The 23,356-nt window shown below is 35.2% G+C and overlaps 1 protein-coding gene across 1 annotated transcript in view; it reads right to left on the bottom strand.

Moving 5' to 3' along the window:
- MMS22L (MMS22 like, DNA repair protein) overlaps positions 1–23,356 on the bottom strand; it is a gene marked incomplete at its 3' end in the record, with an annotated part of 139,983 nt that overhangs the window by 88,998 nt on the left and 27,629 nt on the right. Inside the window, exons 11-13 of the mRNA XM_082856033.1 lie at positions 17,194–17,370; positions 8,390–8,452; positions 116–235 (exon numbers count right to left, since the gene is read on the bottom strand). Of these exons, the coding sequence (XP_082712159.1) occupies positions 116–235; positions 8,390–8,452; positions 17,194–17,370 (360 nt within the window). The remainder of the gene's footprint in view (positions 1–115; positions 236–8,389; positions 8,453–17,193; positions 17,371–23,356) is intronic.

Here is a 23,356-nt window from a genome sequence, read left to right as displayed (position 1 = left end):
AATTAGTTTTAAGAAAAATCCATAATTATATATAATTAAGCCATGAAAATATTCCTCATATATCACGTACAAATTCTTCAAATTCCTGGAACAAATTCATACTGTATTTACTCACCAGGTTCTTACTGTAATATTCCCACAGAATGGTGACAACTGCAATGTTTGGCTCCCAGAAATCACAAAGGGTCAAACAACAGTGAAGATACATTCGTAACTGCTCTTCTAGTATACCATCCTAAAAAATAAACTGAAATTGTGAGGAGCTAAATGCGCTCTGGCAACACACATTATCAGTTGATATTGCACTGAATAACCTGCTCCTAAAAAGAATATAAATATATATCACCAAGTCATACCCATTCTCATCTTCAGACCAGAACGTCTAAATCAGCATAAGGTATACTTCTAAAACTTTGCTTTAGAGATCATTAGTATATTCAGATAACTGAAATTACATAACTCACTTTGACTTTTTACTCAGTTATTTAACAATTACAATAGGTATTTAATAACTGAATGGTGTAGAACCCAGAGACTGAAAAAGAAACCCAAACCAGAATGAAATAGCATAAATGATCGAATAATTAAGATGTACACAAATGCAGAGGACTTGCTCATACTTAAGTATCAATATGAGGTCAAATTCTTTATGGGAATATAAGCGTTGTTCTTCTAAAAACCAGAGGATTGGCAGAGTACATAAATTTTAACCTTTTAGGAAGTGGCAACAGGAGAGAGTAGAAAAGAAGTGACACTTTAATATTCTATGATGAAACAACCATGCATGTTTGTTAAAAAGTGACACATCACTGAATTCCAATCATTCAGCAATCATTTATTCAAAGCTTACTATACACCAGACACTATTCTAAGGTACTAGGCATAAAGCAATGAATAAGTCAGACATGGCACATGCACTAATAGGAGTTACACTTTGGTGGAGAATGGAAAAAGAGGACACTGAAACAAACAAGATAAATGTAAACAATTACAACCACCATGAAAAACAGAAAAAGCAGAGTAATGTGGTAGGGTAGCTGGTAGAGGATGTGGGTCATTATTTTACCAGGAATTAAGAATGGAAAGACCTTTCTGAGGGCTGGCATTTGGGCTAAATGACTGAATGAAAAACAGCCAACCACATAAAGAACTGAAAGTAAAGCATTCATCACAGAGAAAACACATGGAAAGTTCCTGAATTAGCAGTAAGCTTGATATTATAGGATTAAGTCAGAGATAGTCAGGAATCATACCTCATTTGAGGCTTTACAGTTTATAGTCAGAATTATGGTTTTTATTTTAATTATGTTGGGAAGCCTCTACAAGATTGTAAGCACACGGGTGACATGAAATGATTGTTTAAAAAATAGTACATTGGATCATGCATCGAGAATGAATACAGTAGTTAAGAGCAGTTAGAAGGTAAACAGTGACACTTCCAATGTAATAGAAAATCAGACAGAGGTCAAGTACAAAGTAGAAATGCTGGGAAATTTGAAGGTGCTTGAGATATAGTATGCTTTAAATAAATAACTGTTGAATGACTGGGATTCAGTGTTGTGTCACTTTTCAACAAACATGTATGGTTATTCCATCACAGAAGATGAGATTAAAATGTCTACTTTTTTCTACTTCCTTCTCCTCCTGTCAAAATGTTAGGAGGTGACTCTGTGAAACTGTAAGACTAAGATAAGTGGACAACTTTAGAGATATGTTTGGAAACAGAGACAATAGGATTTGTTAATGAGTTACATTAAGGTATGAAGGAAAGACAGCAATTAAGGAGAACTCTCATTTGGCTTAAGAAAATGGGTTGATGGGACCACTTCCTAAGATGGCAAAGACTAGGGGAGGAACACATGAGAAAGTGCACAGGGCAACCAAGTGGAAATATTAAGTAGACAACTGACATATGGGTCTATAGCTCAAGGGAAAAGTCAGAGCTATTGATATAAATTTGGATGTTACTTTCATATTGATGGCTTTTAGAGCTAAGAGACTAGATAAGATCAACCTAGGAAAGACGATGGAAAAGAGAAAAGGATCCAGAAGTGAGAGCCCTTTGCTATTCCAAAATTTAGGTAGGAAGCAAAAGGAGGAGTCTATAAGCAAAACCCAATGGCCAATGAAGTAGGAAGGACACCAGGCATCATGGAAACCAAGAGAAATATTTCAGAAAGGGAAGGGGGTCAACAGGGTTGAATGCTACTGAGAGGTTAAAATGAGAACAAAGAACTCTTAGATTTGACAATGTGGAAGTTATTGATGCCTTTGACAACAGTAGTTTCAGGTATGGCAGACACAGATGCTTAACTATGGCAGGTTGAGGAGATAATAGAAGGTGAGGAAGTAGTGATACTTAAGTGAAGATATATAAGGTCCTTGAACAGGTGAGAAGAGAAAGGATCCAGTACACAGGGAAAGGAATTAGCCTTTGAGGGAAACAGTGACACTTCCAATATAACAGAAAGCAGATTGAGAGGTTGTGTACAAAGCAGGCACATTGGGAGATTAGAAGGTTTAAACATAAAGGAGTTCTCAACTGACTGGTCCTATTTTCTCAATGATTTATGAGGCAAGATGCTTAGCTAAGGTGACTGGGGCACAGCATGTGTTGAACTGTGTGTTAAAAAAGGAATTCTGAAATAAGTTGTTTTGGAGAGTAGAAAAGTAAACATTCTAGAGCCGAGTGCCACTTGAAAAGATTTATGATCGAGAATTTAAAGTCAGACCAGTCAGCAAGAATGAGTGTATGAGTTTTTTCCACCAACATTCAGCTGAGGTGGGGGCGTGGCAGAGGGGTAAGAGAAGGGTATTAGGTTTTGCCAAGTTTAAAATAGGTAAGGGCTATGGAATTAAAGGTGTTTGTGATGGAGTGATTATAATAAGGGGTTGTATAATCTACATTGTCCAAGGAGGAAAGTTTGGACATGGATGAACACAGAAAAATGAAAAGATCAATGATGATGGACAGAATGAAAATGAAAAGTGAAAAAATGTAGAGCATAACTATGGGAGGCAGTGGGTAAGGTAAATAAAAGAAAATCTGATTAGAAGTAAGGATATGAAGAAACTTAGAGGACAGGTGGATTATACACAACGATGTTGGGGGTCACTCATAAAAGTAGTATACAGGTATAGAAGAGAAGAGTGATCTTGCTGCCAAATATTTCAGTGAATGAGAGTGAACCAAACATGACCAGATTTTTTTGAGAAGGCTTTTAACTCTTTTAGTTATTAATCTGTTAGAATACACCAAAGCTTCAAGTCCTTTAGGAAATTTTCTAACTTCCACACTAAACAGTGACGTTTCTTTATGCTCCATAGCACACTATGCACACCTGTATCTTAGCACTTACCTTGCTAACTTTTATGTCTATCTGCCTTCAAGTGTCTATGAGCTCCCTGAGGGCTGGGATAATGTCCCCTGGGCCTAGCACAGTGCCTGCTTCACCAAAGAGACTCCATAAATGTTTTATTAACAAAACTGAGATCTGGGTTCTGGTGTCTCTTTTCATCAAGTACTTGTATGGTTCAGCAAAAGATATTTAGCTTCTCTAACAGATAGTTAAATTTAACCAAAGAAGACAAGGTTCTATCCATCATTAATATTCTTTGATTTTTATTATGAAAATATTAAATGAGATCTAGGCTTATTCCCATGGTACACTACTGATATGAATTAAAGCATACTTTAAAAAATTTATTATGTTTCAAGGTTAAAAAGTGGGTTATATGAAAAAAGTGGGTTCATTTTGAAGAGTCTGTACTGTTTTATTCAGTATCTGAAACTCATTTTACATGTGAAATCCACAAAAAGGTATATAAACCATAAAAATATATGAAGTTTGGGAAAAACAAAAGATTAAATACCAACTATGTGTCAAGTATTATGTGATGTTTTACATATGTTCATTCATTCATGTATGTCTTATACCATCCCAGCTTTATTACATTCATTTTGCAGAAAAAAAGGATGAGAGTCAGAAGTTACAAACAGTTTACCCAAGTCCACTTGGGAAGAAGCTAGGATTTATGACTCCAAAGCCTGTTATACATACTATGCTATGCTACCTTCCAAAAACAGGAGGGAAAAGAAATGAACATTTAATGGACACCAGATTTGATCAAGATTGCTCTTAGTGACCAGACCAAGATTTGAATCAAAGTTTTTTGAGACCAGAGCCCATGCTCTTTCCACTGTACCCAATCAAAAAGAAATTAAAAATGGCAACTTGGGGGAGTTTTCCTTTTTTTTTTTTTTAAGAAAAGGAGATAAATTTCCCTTTATTTTCCTGCTAGTGGTTACAGATTAAAATGAAAAGAAATGGCTTAGAAAATACCATTTTCTCCACAGTTCTGGCAGGATAACTAATCAGTCAGTTGAGTGTGACTTAAAAGGCAGGTTTCTTTTTTTAATTACAGTTAGTATTTGTTATAAAATACATTTCCGTGTTCTGTATATTCAACCATTATTTTCTTTTGAACCGTGTTCCCCTAGTTTTTCTTAAAAATTCCCTTTAAAAATTGTGTGGGTGCACATCAGCTGAATTAAGGAAAGAAATGATTTGCCCATCTTCAAGTCCAAAGGGCCAAAGAGTTAAGAATATACAATAAAAAAAAAAAAAAAGAATATACAATAGTCAGGAGTAGAGGAGGCAACAGACATCTTAGCTCAAATTCATAATGGAAAAACAAAGCTGAAATATAGTGAGGAGGAATGTCTGAGAACACCTGAGTATATTAATTTCTTCCTACCTTATATTTTCTCATCATACATTTATTGGAGAGGGGAAAAAAACACAAAAAACAAATTTTAAAAAGTGTGGAAAATTGAGATAGCTGTTTTCCATAAGTATCACCAAAACAGATCTACAAACCAATATGGATTACTAATCAAACACATAGCATCAAAGAATTTTTAAGATAGAAATAATGAAAAAAAATACAGTTTTATTAAGAATCCTACAAGGTCAAATGCTTTGAGGGAGCACAGAGTGAGTAAAACACAAATGAAGACTCAAATCCCAGCTCTGCCACTTCCTAGCTAGCTGTGTGGACTTGGACAAGCTCCCTCTACGCCCCAGTTTCCTAATGTATAAAATGGAACTTCACACAACTGTCATAAGCATGAAGTGGAAGAATGTACATTAAGTACTATGTACAGTACTTGCACAGGGATAGCTATCATTTTGAATGAATTTTTTTAGCCCAAACATTGAGTCTTGACAATCAAATAATAAATGAAACACATTCACAGCATCGTAACTTAAACTGATATATTTCAATTTTGTGAGTGTTAAGACCAAACTCTACCTAAACCAAGAGTTTTCATTAACAACATCTAAATCCATGCCCTGTGATTAAAGATTTTTAATAAACTAGAAAGCCTGTGGGGTTCTTTTCCACACAGGCTCAAACCTACCTGTGCTACTCAACTTCTACATTTATCACAAGACCCTGTGGGCTCTCTGCATGTCTCTTCTCAGCTGAGTGGGTATGTATGAACTATTTCATGTAGAAAGCAACCCTAGAATATTCCATAGTGCCTGCTCCTGATCTCTTAGTCCTTTTTTTTTTTTTTTTCCCCCCGGTACGCGGGCCTCTCACTGTTGCGGCCTCTCCCGTTGCGGAGCACAGGCTCCAGACGCGCAGGCTCAGCGGCCATGGCTCATGGGCCCAGCTGCTCCACCGCATGTGGGATCTTCCTGGACAGGGGCACGAACCCGTGTCCCCTTGCATCGGCAGGTGGACTCTCAACCACTGCACCACCAGGGAAACTCTCTTAGTCCTTTTTAAAAGAATGCCTTCCTATCTTTATTTCAAAAGATTAAATGCAGGCATATTAAATTCGGGTATATTCCATATATCAAATTCTTTTATAGAACTAAAAATGAAAACATTTACTCTTTTAGCTTATTCTATACAAATGGCAATATAACAATTGTGGGTTCATTTTTTCTTTTTATGTATAACTGACTTGCCTATCAGAAACCACCAGGAGAATAAAATTTATTTGCAAGCTAAACAGTTAACTGTCAGTCTAACTGATGGGATTTTTTTAGGACTGGATAAAGAGAGTTAGACTTCAATATCTCGGGCAAGATCCTTCTGTCCAAGAAACATAAACATTTTGGATTAGTAATTAGAAGATTATTGTTCCACATTATTCAGAGCTAATCACATTCTGAGTGCTTTTTAGCCTTGGACTCTCCAAATTCTTTGACAAATGAAAAAAAAATTTTTTTAAATATTAGGCTTGCTTAGGATTTCTTCTTATACCCTTCTATGACCTTTGTTAGAAAACTGTTCTGTGATCTCATCAAATAATGAGGCTTTAAAAAGTAGGTAGCATAAAACTAAAAATCTCCCTTTTCATAAAAAAAAATAATGCTATTATAAAGGTAGAACAAATGTTTACTGTTAGCATTCACAAATATTAAATAGGATTACCTCTAAAAAATGTTTTTTAAAGCAAATACTTAACTATTCAGTTTAAGTAAAATTAAACAATATATGCTCTCTTTACTAACAAAGCTCAATGTCTGTTTCTGGAAATCCTCTCTGGCTAGAAAAAGATTTAGAACATTATTTGCTTAATTAAAACTACAGTGGAGTGCCCACCAATTTTATGTGAAGACTACTCTATATGTGAAACATATATATTTTTAAAATATTGTAAATGGACTCTTTCTTTCATTGTTGGAGATCAAGTCACAGCACATGAGCATGGTCAGATTTTAATTTACCTCAGTGGGGGAAAACAGATATAATCAAACTGATAGCTCTATCCAAACATATTATTTATTCTTTATGACCACCTACTGCACCCACAAAATTGGTTTCAGGAACTCCAGCAAGTAGTCCTATACTACTTATAAAATCTAATTTGATACAATCAAGGCATGACAAAATTGAGGTTACTAGAGAGAATGGACTGCTTTTTTCTACATATTATAATGACCTCTTCTCTTACAGGAAAGATATTACTTTGACTTTATGCTAGACTTAAATTCACAGGGAAAGTTTCTTAGATTAGCTGTACTACCCTTGCTTCTCTGGTGACTGATTCGCCCCAGTTTTCTCAGGCCTTGTCTGGTTTTAGCACTGAAAGTCCCACATTTTGGGATACTCCAAGCCAGGTAAATCCAGATGGTCATCCTACCTACTTACAAGAATTAGTGATTTATCTTCAAAACAGCTTTAGGTGATACCATTAAAATACTGGATTAATAGCTGATGTAAATAATGGTGACCACTTTTTAGTGATTCTGTACATTCTAGAAGTAAAAAAATACATGTCTGAAACTTTTTGAGTTACTAAATCAGTATGTACTCAAAAAGAACATAGGAGAAAGCCAATGAAAATGATACAGAAAAAAGAAAATAAAAAAAATTTAGTGTTTGGGATAATAGCTCTTTTGTTCCTGATGCAACTTACGTATTCAGAGTTCTTTGGCATTCTAACCTAGAATTCTTAGTTCATAATTAGAAGATTCATACTATAACTAAATATACTTATATTTTCACCTAAAAAAATTAAGAGTTAATATAGATAACAGGGAAAAAAATTTAAGATATTAAAATGATTTTCAAAGATATGGCTATAAATGTGTGTAGCAATCTTGTACTACCATATTTCTTTTTTATTCCTCTTCAAGTTTTTAACAATCTTCATTTCATAACAGAAAAGGAGTCTATTTCCCAAATTAAAAAAATATTCTTTACTAAAATTTCCCCTTAAAATCTTACATAAATAACTTATGCTACAAAACTTTACAGAACTATAATACAATATGTTTAAAGATGTGACGAAGAGCACATTTAAAACTAAAAGGAGGTCAAATCTGACCTCTGGGCCATGAAACACTACATTAACCGTTCTGCAGAAAGAAAAATGATAAGGTGTGAAATGAGGACTCAGAAACTAGGACCTTATCAGTTAGAGTATGAGTCAAGCCTGTAAGACAAATTGCTCAGCAAGGCAAGTCACCTTCCTGCTGTGATGAGGATATAGCTGAATTTCCAATGCTACTGACTATCTCCCTCATCATGTCTCCTAGACTTGATATCATACAGTCAAGGAATGGCTTGTAGTTCTGAAGCATCTGCTACTTATTTTGAATACATTTTTCAAAGTCACCAACCAGGTGACTATTATCTTTGTCCTTTAACTGGCAAGTCAGTGTTAAAATAAAAATCTTCAAAATAAAAACTATTGTACAAGGACCCTGCATTAACAAAGAATGATGATTCTATCTCAGACTTTTTATAAGTAAACTAAGTTTGTTATTTAAATCATTTTAACAGTTTGCTTGGTTATTATAAGTAAAATCTGTAACATAAAAATTTAGCAAAGCCCACAAACTGTCTCACTTTAAATGTGTACCTGAACATTGATGGACTTTTTCAGCAGTTCTTCTACAAAGTTCCAGTTTGATTCCATTTGTCTCTAGAAAGGGAGAAAATATTGCATTAAAATTACTGCTCTTAATTATTATTAAAATTATAAAGTAGCAAGTTAAGTGTGAAGTACATTTTCTACTATCATCAGATATCATTACAATTTCTTGACTGTCTAAAATTACTTTGGCAAAGAGTTAGTTTACAGACTTGGGAGAAAAAAATTTACAACTATTCCAATCCCATATAAACCTTATCAGGAGTGATTTTATCAAACAGTGGTACTTCTATAAAATTATAAATGTTTTAACAAATAATAAATTTTTGCTGTCAGATACAATCTAACAGGAGAAAAAAAACCTTTAAGTATATTTTGGAATTTTTTACACCAGCGACTGTCCTTCTTTATTCTGTACTTTACTCAGCAGAGATTTTTACCTTTGTTTTATGCATAACAGCTTCAAGATGGTCTACTCTAGTAAACAAGTAACTAAAAATCTTATATAGAAAATTAAAAAAAAAGTTTTACACACTGCTACCTCATTTAGCCAATGGTCACTTATCTGGCAAGCTCAACTATCCTGAAGACTCTCTATAATAAAGAAGAAAGCCAAAAAAGACTTTCACAAAGCCAACATGTTTCACAAAGGCTAGGCACTGAGAACAATTCTACTTTTCCAAAGGGAAAGCCTGGAGGAACTTTTCACAGGGTACCTAGTTCATTTGATACTCAGTTCTTAAAGGTTTGGATATGTGGATATCGGTCAAAATGAGAAGCAAAGAAAGAACCTCCAAGAAGCAGCAGGTAACAACTAGTTTCTGACAAGATAAGAATAAAAGGTGCAGAAGTTACCATAAGACTTCAGAAAACTAAGACACAGCCCTTAAAGAATAAAGGCAAAGAGCCTCATCTACCCTTCTATCTGTGTTATAACAACTATGTTGTTCGTTGAACTCCAGTGACCAATACAAAGCTAAAGCATGTTCAATATTCTTGATTTTAGATGGCTGGATAATGTTCATGTAAGATGCTAACTACATAAAATCACTAAATAAATATTTCCTTAATAAAAGTGCCTAGTGACTGTGGTAGCCAGCCTCTAAGACAGCGTCCAGTATCCCCCTGTCTCCTAGTATTCATACCCTTATTTAATCCCCTCCCACACTGTACCAGACTTGGTCTGTTACCAACAGAATAACAATACTAGTAGGACTGATAGTATGTCACTTCCAAGATTAGAAGTCACTGAAGCATCCATCTTAATGACAATCTCTCTCGTTGACTCCTGGGAAAAGCTATGCTATGAACAGGATCGAAGAAGCCCACATGATGAGTGACTGAAGCCTCCTGCCAAGGTGAGCGAGACTAGAAGTGATTCCTCCAGCCCCAGTCAGGTCTTCAGAGACTGAGGACCCAGGTGACAGCTTGACTATAACCTCATGAGATCCTGAGCCAGGAGCCCCTAGGCTCCTACTGGATGCCAGACCCTCAGGAACTGTGTGAGAAAATGTTTGTTTTAAGCTGCCAAATTTTGTTACTCATCAATAGATAACTAGTACAATGATACAATTATTTTTAGAAAGGAATTATTGGTTTTTTGAAATACATTTATGTAAATAAAGTGAATGCAAAATATTTATAAGGAAAAAATATGTAGTAAAGAATATGGCCTTGCCCAAAGAGGTCTGGACTTTATCCTTGGTTTCTGGGAGGTAATCTCCGGGGCCCTTCGAATGTTTCGCCTGATAGGAGTATCTTTGTTTGCCCCTGGGCCTAGGGTCATAACTATTGTCTAACAATGTAACTGAGGGTGGAGGGTGGCCACACCCACACAGTCTTAGGGTAGGGCTAATTATACCTGAAAATCAACAATGTAACTTAGGCTGGGGGCTTTGGGTCCTGTATTATTTGACCTGAAGACTGAGCTCAACCATCATGTGGATGCAATCCATTATGCCTATGTAATGGAGCTCCAATAAAAACTCTGACCACTGCAGTTCAGGCAAGCTTCCCCGGTTAGAAATACTCCCTGCATACTGTCACACACTGATGCCAGGTGACAAAGGTGTCTCAACTCTATGCGGAGAGGACAACAGAAGCTCCACATTTGCTACTTTTCCTGGACTCTGCACTATGTACTCTTCCCTTTGCTAATTTTAATCTATATCCTTTCCCCATAATAAACCATAACTGTGAGTATAAAAGCTTTCAGGGAGTTCTGTGAGTCCACATAAATTACATGGCTCTGGGAATCCCTGAGCTTGTAATTAGCATCAGAAATGAGGTAGCCTTGAGGACTGTGCTCTAAAACTCTCTCAAAAAGGAGACCATTTTGTTCTAGCAATACTATGTGTACATTGTGTTGGGGTCTTTACATTATTACTTCCTAAAATAAATCGTACCCAACTCATAGATAACACAATTAAGTCTCAGAAATGTCATGTACACAGAAGTCAGAGCATGAATTCAAATCCAAGTAGGTTTGGCTCCAAAGCCAGTGTTCCTTCCATTATACCATGCTATCAATAAATGAGTTTCTTTTTCTAACAAATTTTCCCTCAGCTTCCAGCAATCCACTTTTATATCATTCTTTATTAAGATAACATCACCACTAGTCCTAAATAATCACAAGCATGACAGGGTTGATGTATTTAGTTTTATAATTTGATAGGGCTAATGAGTATATTTTGGTTATTCTAGCAATTTGAATCACACAAATCAGAGAGAAGTAGTATGATTCTCAGCCAGAGAATTTCAACTCTATTTAATAGTACTGTGGTTATAATCTAAAACAAAAATAAACCACAATTCAGAGGAAAGAATGGCAACTATATCATGCCCAAATCAAGTTTAAGTGGGAAAATATGTATAAAAGGGTAACATATTTTTCTTCCACAGGGAAACTTAACTTTGAGCAGCTACGGTATTTTTTTTTTTTTTTTTCTGTATACTAAGTTGTAGTATAGAAAGGAGGTAACAGTCATCAATTTGGGGCTATGTTTTATATTTCTTATCCCACTATTAAAATGAAGACACTCACTTAAGCTTCAGCACAGGTGGTATTTCCACCAGAAATATAAAATAGACACCCCAGTCTCCACTTACAGCCGACTAGGTAACCTGGAGCAACTCTCATTTTAAGGTTGTATTTCACACCTTTTATCTAGTCACCATTTCAGATATTTCAAAGAAATGCATCAGCTAGCCTCACTGACTGCACTATGTTCTGGGCAGGGAAAGCACTGTTAAAATGATCCCTGCAATGTCCCAAAATAATTTTTCTCTTTAAACTGTATTTGCTTTTAAAATAGATGTCTGGGATTGTAAGAGGCTAACACACTCTCATTAGGAACAAACAAGGATGGCCACTCTCACTACTTTTATTCAACATAGTTTTGGAAGTCCTAGCCACAGCAATCAGAAAAGAAAAATAAAGGGAGTCCAAATTGGAAAAGAAGAAGTAAAACTGGCACTGTTTGCAGATGACATGATACTATACATAAAAAATCCTAAAGACGTTACCACAAAACTACTAGAGCTCATCAATGAATCTGGTAAAGTTGCAAGATATTAATATACAGAGATCTGTTGCATTTGTACACACTAACAATGAAAAATCATAAAGAGAAATTAAGGGAACAACCCCACTTACCATTGTATCAAAAGAAATAAAATAATTAGGAATAAACCCACCTAAGGGGGCAAAAGACCTGTACTCCGAAAACTATAAGATGTTGATAGAAGAAACTGAAGATGACAGAAACAGATGGAAAGATATATGGTGTTTTTGGATTGGAAGAAATCAATAGTTAAAACGACCATACTACCCAAAGCAATCTACAGATTCAGTGCAATCCTTATCAAATTACCAATAGCATTTTTCACAGAACTGGAACAAAAAGTTTTTTAATTTGTATGGAAACACAAAAGACCCTGAATAGCCAAAACAATCTTGAGATAGAAGAATGGAGCCAGAGGAATCATGCTCCCTAACTTTAGACTATATTACATAGCTACAGTAATCAGAACAGTATGGTACTGGCACAGAAACAGACACATAGTTCAGTGGAACAGGATAGACGGCCCAGAAATAAACCCACACACTTATGGTCAATTAATCTATGACAAAGGAAGCCAGAATATACAATGAAGAAAAGACAGTCTCTTCAACAAGTGGTGCTGGGAAAACTGGGCAGCTACATGTAAAAGAATGAAACTAGAACATTCTCTAACACCATATACAAAAATAAACTCAAAATGAATTAAAGACCTAAATGTAAGACCAGACACTACAAAACTCCTAGAGGAAAACATAGGAGGAACACTCTTTGACATAAATCACAGCAATATTTTTTTGGATCCGTCTCCTAGAGTAATGGAAATGAAAGCAAAAATAAACAAATGGAACCTAATTAAACATAAAAGCTTTTGCACAGCAAAGGAAACCATAAACAAAATGAAGACAACCTACAGAATGGGAGAAAATATTTGCAAATGATGCTATAAAAAAGGGATTAATTTCCAAAATATACCAACAACTCAATATCAAAAAACCAAACAACCCAATCAAAAATTGGGCAGACGACCTATGTAGGCATTTCTTCAAAGAAGACATACACATGGCCATCAGACACATGAAAAGATGTTCAACATCACTAATTATTAGAGAAATACAAACCAAAACTATAATGAGGTATCACCTCACAACCGTCAGAATTGCCATCATCAAAAAGTCTACAAATAATAAACACTGGAGACGGTATGCAGAAAAGAGAACCCTCCTACACTCTTGGTGGGAATGTAAATTGGTGCAGCCACTATGGAGAACAGTATGGAGGATCCTTAAAAAACTAAAAATAGAACTACCATATGATCCAGCAATCCCACTCCAGATACATGCACCCCAATGTTCAGTGCAGCAGTACCTACAATAGCCAAGACATGGAAGCAACCTAAATGTCCATCAACAGATGAATGGATAAAGATGTGCTGTGTGTGTATGTGTATATATATGTATACATATATATACACATACACACACACAATGGAATTTTTACTCAGCCATAAAAAAAAAGAATGAAATAATGCCATTTCCAGCAATATGGATGGACCTATAAGTCAGAGAAAGACAAATATTATATGATATCACTTATATGTGGAATCTTAAAAAAAAAATACAATGAATTTATTTACAAAACAGAAATAGACTTACAGACACAGAAAACGAACTTATGGTTACCAAAGGGGAAAGAGGGGGAGATTATAAATTGGGACTGTGGGATTAATGGATACACACTACTATACATAAAATAGATAAACAAGGACCTACTGTATAGCACAGGGAACTATATTCAATATCTTGTAATAACCTATAATGGAAAAGAATGTGAAAAAGAATATATATAACTGAATCACTTTGCTATACCCTTGAAACACTGTACATTTCAATTAAAAAAATAAATAGAAACAAAATAGATGACTGGGATTGTAAGAGTTTAACACACTCTTATCTAGGTTGGGAGAAAAGCATTAAACAGAAATATATAAAAATCTAAAGTCTCTAGTATGAGAAGTAAGAGACCAAATTTTCCTTAAAGGCCTGTGTTAAGGAATTGGCAACTTCTGTGATTTAAATCCACATACAGCAAAAATCCAATTTACAAAAACTTAAAAAAAATTAACCATATCTCAAACCTATTTAAAATATAAAGATTTCACATTAACCTTCAGGGCAAAAGCAGTTCACATTTAAAAACTGAAACATCTCTATGATTATCACAAGACTAGCAGTATTTCTCTGCTGCAGAACATATGACTAACTATTATTACTTCATATCATCCTCTCACACCAGATTACTCTTTAGTGGAATAAAGCATGCTTAATGCATAACCATTTTCTATATGGTAGCTGGCTATGCTAATACATCATAAGGAGAAAAAAAGAATTCAGATAATTTTCAAAATTCTGACCTAAGTATATCTCAGAAACAAATTAAAATCCTATATAATCTCTCTGAAAGAATGAGTCAATACACCTTTATGTTCATAGATTAAAATGATTATATGATTTATAAACCAAATTGAGACACTTCTGAGAATAAAAGGGAACAAACTAACCAGATGGGATGAGGGGAAAATGGGCATAAACTGGGACTGTCCCTGGCAGACTGGTACACATGGTTATGCTACCAGAGACCTATTCATGAGAGGAAGTTCTCAGAAAGTTTCTCATATCAAATTTATCTAAGTGATAAAAAATAGGGTGATATTTAACCACTGTGTACCTCAGTTTCTTTACTTGTAAAATGGATATAATATTAACTTCTTGCCTACTGCATAACACTTCATTGAGATAAAAACCAAATAGTCACTCTGAGATATTAAACACTTTGCAAATGCAATATGCTAAAGGTATCACCCCTAATGAAGACTATCATTAACTGGAGAACTTAAGTTTTTGTTTTTGTTTTTGTTTTGCAGTACGCGGGCCTCTCACTGTTGTGGCCTCTCCCGTTGCGGAGCACAGGCTCCGGACACGCAGGCTCAGCGGCCATGGCTCACGAGTCTAGCCACTCCACGGCATGTGGGATCTCCCCAGACCGGGGCACGAACCCGTGTCCCCTGCATAGGCAGGCGGACTCTCAACCACTGCGCCACCAGGGAAGCCCTCAAGTTTTTCTTTTAAAGACATTAAGAAGTCAAGAAACGTTTGAAACTCTCTGAAGACTCATGAATAAAGGCAAAGTCTATTTTACATATACACATACACATTACACATCTTTATTATTTTATCATATGAAAGGTTTTTTTTCCCAAATACCATGGCTCTCTTTCCTCTTAAAACCTTCTATATAATTTTAAAAATTAAGATTGAAAAAAAATATGTTTCTTGGCAAAAGAAAATCATAAAGGAACTGCTGACAAATATTAAAAGACAAAGGTTAAGCTATTTTAAATACAGAGAATTCTTTCACTATCTTGATCCAGAGCTAATAAAAGCAATAATGTCCTACGGAGTTCCCTCTATGAAACTGAAGAGTGATTTCAGCAATGCAACATAGGGTGGTTGTACCAATACAATTCAAAACTACAATAGTAATACTAATGATATATATTAACGTGGCTAGATTACCTACCATACTGGGAGCATGTGGGGGTTGATATCAACCACTATTGAAATGTACCACTCACTCAAATAAGTGTTAATGGCAGATCCAGCAAGCATTAATAACATGAAAGCACATTCCTTGAAGCAAAAGGCAGTACAATCTATTTCATGTGTATCCTATCACGGGCACCTAGTATTATGATGGCCACTCAGTAGGAACTCAGAAGTGCTTACCTAATTACCCTATTTATTTACACTGCAGAAATATGTATTTGGAAGAATTAAGGTTGGGTGGTAAGAGAAATAAAAATGCTTATGTAAAGACCTTTGAATTATAGATAAATTTTTTGAGTTCTTTCATTGTTGTTCTAGTATTTTAAGAACTAAAAGATGTGAAACATAACCATATTAACTCCATTATAATACTCAATGAAAGGAATACTAAAGTAATAATGGCATTTATCAGTTACCATATATCAGTATGGGAAGGACTCGTGCATAAACAAAGGACATATGATCCTTCTGAGAAGTTCATTCTATTGATCTTATTGATCTCTCTCAATGAATTGGTAGAATGCTTAAATACATTGATACTGAGCTGTGTGTGGACTTCTCAGAGCACTTTCTGACTTATCTTACTATATCTTGTGATCTCTTAAAGGACCGTTTATTACTAGGGAATCACTCAGAGGACCTCTAAGGCCCTTTCTCCGTTTCTAGGACACTATGTCAATACTAACTGACCCTCAGATTCCACGGATGATGTCTGGGCTCTGTCCAGTATTCCAGAAAGAGGAAAATCTGTGAAGTCCATCAAGGAACATGTTTCATAAAGCAAACGTTCCCATACCTGATAAGAGTATGAGATCCAAAGGACTTTTTAAAAATAAGAATTTCCAAACTCCAGACCAGATTACAGTACTAAAACAGGATCTCTAGATTTAAGAAATCTGAATTTTTAGAAACTCACAGATAGGCCTGTTGATCAGCCAGGCTTGTTAACCACTGTCAGAAAAAAAAGACAAATTTTGAAAATACAGACATGCTTATTTTATGGAACTGATGGGTTGATATAATACTATGTTACTTCTGAACATGGAAGAAGTTATATACAAATAGGGTTTCAGATAAATACACCTACCAGCTGGTTTTATTTCATAGGGATTTTAAAATAACACTGAAAAATAGTTTCTAACTAGAAATTAATATACTAGTTAAAATCTCTGTCTTTTTACATGAAGTAACTTCATCGTTGTTTAACAGATTAAAATATCTTCACAAAAATCTTCTCTAATTCATTTCTAGAGATGTAGGCTTTCCCTTTGGCAATCTTAAAGATTTTAGAACTAGAAGAAATCTGAACAGAACAATCCAGTCCCATGATTTCTGGATGAGAGAACAGAGGCCCAGAAAGGTTTAAGTAATTTATTAACAGTCACAAAACTACTTAGTAGCAGGCCAGGACTAGATCCCAAGTCTCTTCCCTAAACAAACAGTAAAAACAAAGATTATCATTTTCAAGATGTTTACAGAAAGGTTTATAGCTTCTAGATTCAGAAGCTGAGTTGATTTCTGTAGGATTATAATCTGATTTTTATTGTTTCTCCTCACTTGCTAATTTGCCTACAAAAAGTACATATTGATTGATAATACAAGAAAGTTTGAAAAAATAAAATCTTACCATTTCATCCGGTATTCCATGGCGATCAAACTGATAAAATGATGCTACATGAGCAATCATCCACCAACTAAAACCCAATGGATCCCTGGGCTGGATTACAGGCACAGAAGGTCTTCTTCGGTCATTTGATTTTTCAAAGAGCGTTTTAAGTAGTTTATTCAACCAGTTCCAAAATGACTGTAGAAAAAGAGGTATTATGATTCAATTAAATTCAGACACTTATCCAATAACCTGTGATTTGGGTTTTTTCCTTAATTTTTGTAAGGAAATATAGACACAAAAGAGAATACAAAACACATATATAAAACTTAGAGAATAATAAAAATACCCAGGTTAAAAATTAGAAAATGACTAGTTCCTACAGTTTCCACAATCATATCTTCTCCCATCCAGGAGTAACAATTATTCTGACTTCTATAATATATCATTCCCTAGTTTTTTAAGTTTTGCCACATAGATATACACACCTCGATCACATATTGTTTGGCTTCACCTGTTTTGTTTTTTTTTAAATGTGTTTGTATTCTTACGTAGCTTGTTTCTATTCTTTGGTAACTTACTTCTTTTCCTCAATATTATATTTGTGAGATTTACCCATATTAGTGAGTATAGCCATAGTTCATCAGAGTATTCCAATATATGACTATAAGATAAACTATTTACCTAATTTACTACTGTTGAACATTTGATGGGTTTTAGTAAAATTTTTTTCTAGGTATTTGTCCATTTTATATAAATATTTGATACTATCAGATATTTTAATATCTGCAGAGTTTGAAGGCATGTTACCATTTTCATTTCTAGTACTGACTTGTAATCATCTCAAGAAAGATTAGCCAATTTTAGTAATTTTTTTGAAGAACCAACTTTTGGCTGTTTTGATCTTTCAATCTTTTGATCATCTTTGTCGTTTTCAATTTCATAAATTTGTGTTAGTCTTATTTACTACCTTTTATTTTCTTTGGGTTTACTATACAGGAATTTTTTCCCCTAACTTCTTACAATGAATTCTTAGCTCATTAATTTTCAACTTCTTTTCCTCTAACATTTGTATTTAAAGTTATATATTTCCCACTAATTATATCTTTAGCTGCAGTCCCAAAGCTTTAATTAGTAGTATGTTAGTTATCATTTACTTCAAGATATTTTATAATTTCCATTATAACTTCTTTCACCTATGGGTTATTTAGAAATGCATTTCAGTATTTCTAAGCATATGTGTATTTCTTCTCTTTGTAGTTCTGTCAGTGTTTATTTTCTACATTTAACAGCATATTACTAGCCACATAAAATTTAAATACATTTTATCTTCCTGGTGAATTGGACTTTTAATCAGCATGAAATGACTTAATGCTTTCATTGGTTTTAAGTCTAATTTTCTCCAATATTAGTTTAATACATTACCTTTCTTATATCTTTTTTCTATCAATTCCAAATCCTTCTGAATTTTGTTTTAGATTCTCTTACAAACAGCTTACAGTCTGTTCTGACAGTATATGTTTTAAATGAGCAATTAGTACATTTGCAGTTAATGTAATGTAACTCATATATTTAGTTTTAAACGTATCATCTTTTTTTTTTTTTTTTTTTGCGGTACGTGGGCCTCTCACTGTTGTGGCCTCTTCCGTTGTGGACCACAGGCTCCGGATGCGCAGGCTCAGCGGCCATGGCTCACGGGCCCAGCCGCTCTGCGGCATGTGGGATCTCCCCGGACCAGGGCATGAACCCGTGTCCCCTGCATCGGCAGGCGGACTCTCAACCACTGCGCCACCAGGGAAGCCCGACAATCTTATTCTGTACTTCTATTTATACATCTATTTTTTTCCACCTATACCTCCTTCTTGACTTCTTTTGGGATGACTACTTCAGTATTTTCCCCTTTATTAGCTTGTAAGTTAAATAACCTACTCTCTCTTCTTTTAGTGGTACCTTAGAAACAACAGCATACATTCAAATATCTTGGTAAGTTAATATATATCTTGCAGTTCTCTCAGACAAAACAAGGACCTTAAAATACTCTAACTCATTTATGCCCTACCCAATTTATAAGCCAGTATTACCATGTACTGTAATTTTTAATCCCATTAGATTATATTATTGATTTATACAGAATATTTACCACTTACTTTATTCCTTCTTCTGCCTAAAACTTATCTTTCAGGATTCCCTTCAATTTTGCTTCATTGAAAATTGTTTCACCCCAGTCTTGAAAGATTTTGCTGGATGAAGAATTTCTTATTGAAAATTACCTTGTTTTAATACAATGAAGATTTCCCACTGGCCTCCACTGCTGTTGAGAAATCAGCTTACAGTCTAATTGTCATTCTTTTGAAAGTAGCATTTTTCTGTGTGAATGCTTTTAATCTCTTCTCTTTGTCTCCAATGTTCTGCAGTTTCACTATGATGTATCATGGTGTGTTTTTCTTTTTATTTGCCCTAGATGGAATTCATTGGGCTTTTTAATATGATAGCTTTCATTAACATTAGAAGATTTTAAGTCATTTTCTCTTCACATATTTTTTCTGTTCCACTTTCTACTTCCTCTCCCTTGGAACTATACATAGAAGTATATCAGATATTCTCTCTAGTCTCACATGCTGCATTTATCTACCATGTTTCTTCAGTTTTCTTTGATCTGTAACAGTTGTTCAGATTATCTTTCATGACTGACCCTGATGTTCTTGAGTAGGCCAGCTATTTAGGTTTGACTAGTATTTCTTCATAATTAGATTCACACGATGCATTTTTGGCAGGAATATCAAAAAAAACTTTGTTCTTTCAATGCATCACATTGAGAGTACATAATATCAACTTGTTTTATTATTGGTTAACTTTGATATCTCGGTTAAGGTGGTATCTGCTAGATGTTCTACACTGCAAAGTTACTGCTCCCTTTGTAACAGACAAATACTGTGCAGAGATACTTATCAAGCCATGTAAATATTGTGCTTTTCATCATATTTTTGACAGCCATTGAGGATTCTTGCCTGAAACAATTACTATGAGGGTTGTCAAGTGGTATTTTCAAATTCCATATTACTTCTACATTTACTAGGAAGAGCTTCCCTTCTCTCCATTTATTTATATCACTAAAGACTCACAAATCCTTACTGTACAGATTACAGTCCTTTGCTATCATTTATTTTTTTGCTCAAATTCCCAGATTTGGTGTGTGGGAGATCTTCGTGTTGGCCCTTGTGTCCTTTTGACAAGTCCTCATCATTTTTTCAGCACCTCGTTAGTTTCTGGTACAAAAGGTTCCAGACTCTTTTTTTATTTTGCATGCTCCCACCTAGAATCAGTCATTTTACCATTCTCTTTTCACTGGAGAATGGTCATTTCAAAACCAAGACATAGCTGAAATTTTCTCATTGCTACTCAGATATCCACCTAGTAAATAAGGTAGAACATGTATATATGTCCACTCACACATATCACTCAAGAAATACTCATTAGTTTTCCTTTTCTTCCCTGAAATTTAAGTCTAAATGACATCTACTAGGTACTGAGTGTTGAGTTTTTAAGAACGCACTCATACAGATATAGCCAGTATTAGTTACATTTTAGAATATTTTCTGGGATAAAAATATGCCCTTAATCATATTAGTTTATTTTCATTCTTGGAGTTCCCACATAATTTGTGCTACGTGTGAATTCCCAAACATTCCTGATCCTCTCCTAGGTTTCTCTAATTGCTTCCTATCCTGTCCCCCTGGGAAGTAGCACCTTGTTGCCTCCACAAAGGTCAGCAGCAGCAGTCCAGACAACATTTGAAAATAACTTAATAACCCTGAACTGCTGCTCTCCTTTGGACAATTTCCTTAGAGCATTAGTCCTTTGAACACTGACTTGGTTCCAGAAAATGTCCCTTTCTCAGTGGGAAGACTCGAAATCCCATTCAGTCTTCCCCTCCCTCATTCCAAAGAATAGGACGGAGGGTAGGCAGTAGAGAGAAGGAATTAAATACTTCTTTTTGGAAGAATGTAAGCTTGTGTGCACACACGTATATATATGCACACACATAATTTGTTCTTTTAAAAAAATAAACAGTGCATTACAGAAATCAGTACTGACACATCATAAATTTTTAAAATCATGTACAAGACAGAAAAAAAAAATCTCTGCTTTCAGCAGTCTGGAAAGCTCCTAAGAATAGGTTCTATATAGAGCTTAGCCCGCTGTCAGCATTCAGGGGAATGATCACATCTCCTGCAATATCATTAACTCCTGAGTGAATGAAAGAGAAAAGCTTCCCTCTTCCTCCTGAATCTTTCAATTGCTTTTTCAGTTTTTCTTTCTCTGCTTGTCCACACCCATCTTGGTCCCCAAAGCCATTGCCCGTCTGATAGTACAAAGAGTAATTTTTAACTTGCTTCTTTGTTGTTTTAGAAGGTATTTTGTGTTTTGATTCCTTTTTGTTTGGTTAATTTTTCTTGGTCTTGAGATTCTATTAAGGGATATCATAGTTAGAGCCCATATAACCTCCACAGAGCAAAAGATGGGACTAAATAGTTTTTCTTTTCTTCTTTTTATAAATTTATTTATTTATTTTTGGCTGCGTTGGGTCTTCATTTCTGTGCACGTGGGCTTTCTCTAGCTGCAGCGAGTGGGGGCTACTCTTCGTTGCGGTTGCGCAGGCTTCTCATTGTGGTGGCTTCTCTTGTTGTGGAGCACGGGCTCTAGGCACGTGGGCCCAATAGTTATGGCTCACGGGCTCTACAGCACAGGCTCAGTAGTTGCGGCACACGGACTTGGTTGCTCCACGGCATGTGGGATCTTCCCGGACCAGGGCTTGAACCCGTGTCCCCTGCATTGGCAGGCAGATTCCTAACCACTGCACCACCAGGGAAGTCCCTACATCGCTTTTCTTTAAACTGAGGGCTTGTTCTATTGTGCCATACTGGTATTTCATTCAATGCTTGGGCTGGAAGTCCGAGATCAGGGTGCCAGCATGGTCACATGATGGCCCTCTTCCAGGTCACAGACGTCTGCTGTGTCCTCACAAGGAGGAAGGGTTTTTGAGTCTTTTTAAATGTTCTACTGTTGCCTTGTTTTATGTTTTTTTTAAGAAGTCTAGTGCAGGTCAACTTATTTAGCTTTTCTAAGTAATTTAGCCTTTTTGCCTAGAGGATATGAAGATTTCCTTCAGGACTGGAAGATATTTCCTGTATGTCTGAAGTCAAATAGTTTTACAATATGTCTCAGGATGGATTATTTGGAATTAATCTTTCCACTTATCAAGTAGGCCGTTTCAATATGTAGATTTGGGTCTTCTTTTACTTCTGGAATATTTTCTTGGATAATAATTTTGAGTGTTAGCTATATCCCATTGTTTTGGTTTTTTTTAGGGGACTCCATTTATACATATGGTTATTTCTGCTTTGCTTATCTCCCATTTCAACCATTTTCTCTCTAACCATTTATATTCCTTTCTTTATCTCATTTTTAATCTCTTGGTTATTTTCCTGCCTTTCTTCCATGCCCCTTATTAAATTTTCACTTGACTCTATTCTCCTTGGGCACTTTGTAATTCAGTCAATTTTATAATGATGTTTTCTTCCATTTCTCTCCTGCCTTCAGTTTATTCTTTTCATTAATTCCTAGCTTTTGGTCTTTCTGTTTTAAAATCTGAATATCTTATTCAAGGTGTTTTTTTGTTTTTGTTTTTATAGCCCCAAATGCTTATCTCCTTAATTCAGTCTGGAGTATTGTCTTAGGATTTTCTTCTGCATTATAGTTGTTTCTGGGGAAGAGGGTATCCTCAGCTAAAGTATATCAAATCAATTCTGTTTCCTTGTAGTAACATTATAAAGACTTGTTTAGTTTCCTTCTTTTCATTTTGCAGGTTTGGACTACTCTAAAAGATTCCTAGTTCAGTGAAGCCCTCTTTTGTCAATGTACCAAAGTCCCATTTCTTTACTAGATTTCTTTTTTTTTTTGGTGGTGGTGGTGGTATGAGAGTAGGTATGAATCCTTTGTTTTTTTAATTTTTTTATTTTACAAGAGACATTGTTCTATGCTTTTACTTCCTATCCCCTTCACCACCTAATCACCAAGCGGGAACCACTCCCTTTTTGCCTTTTTATTCTCCAGAAGCTCTACCTTCAAAGACTGCCTCATGTTTTGCACACACTTTTATGTTCCTATTCTTCTGATCTACAAA

The sequence above is a fragment of the Leucopleurus acutus genome (genome assembly GCF_964270905.1).
Source record: "Leucopleurus acutus genome assembly, chromosome: 15".
Classification (NCBI taxonomy): Eukaryota; Metazoa; Chordata; class Mammalia; order Artiodactyla; family Delphinidae; genus Leucopleurus; species Leucopleurus acutus.
The sequence above is the reverse complement of the archived record's forward strand: the minus strand, read 5'-3'. Positions and strand labels throughout refer to the sequence as shown.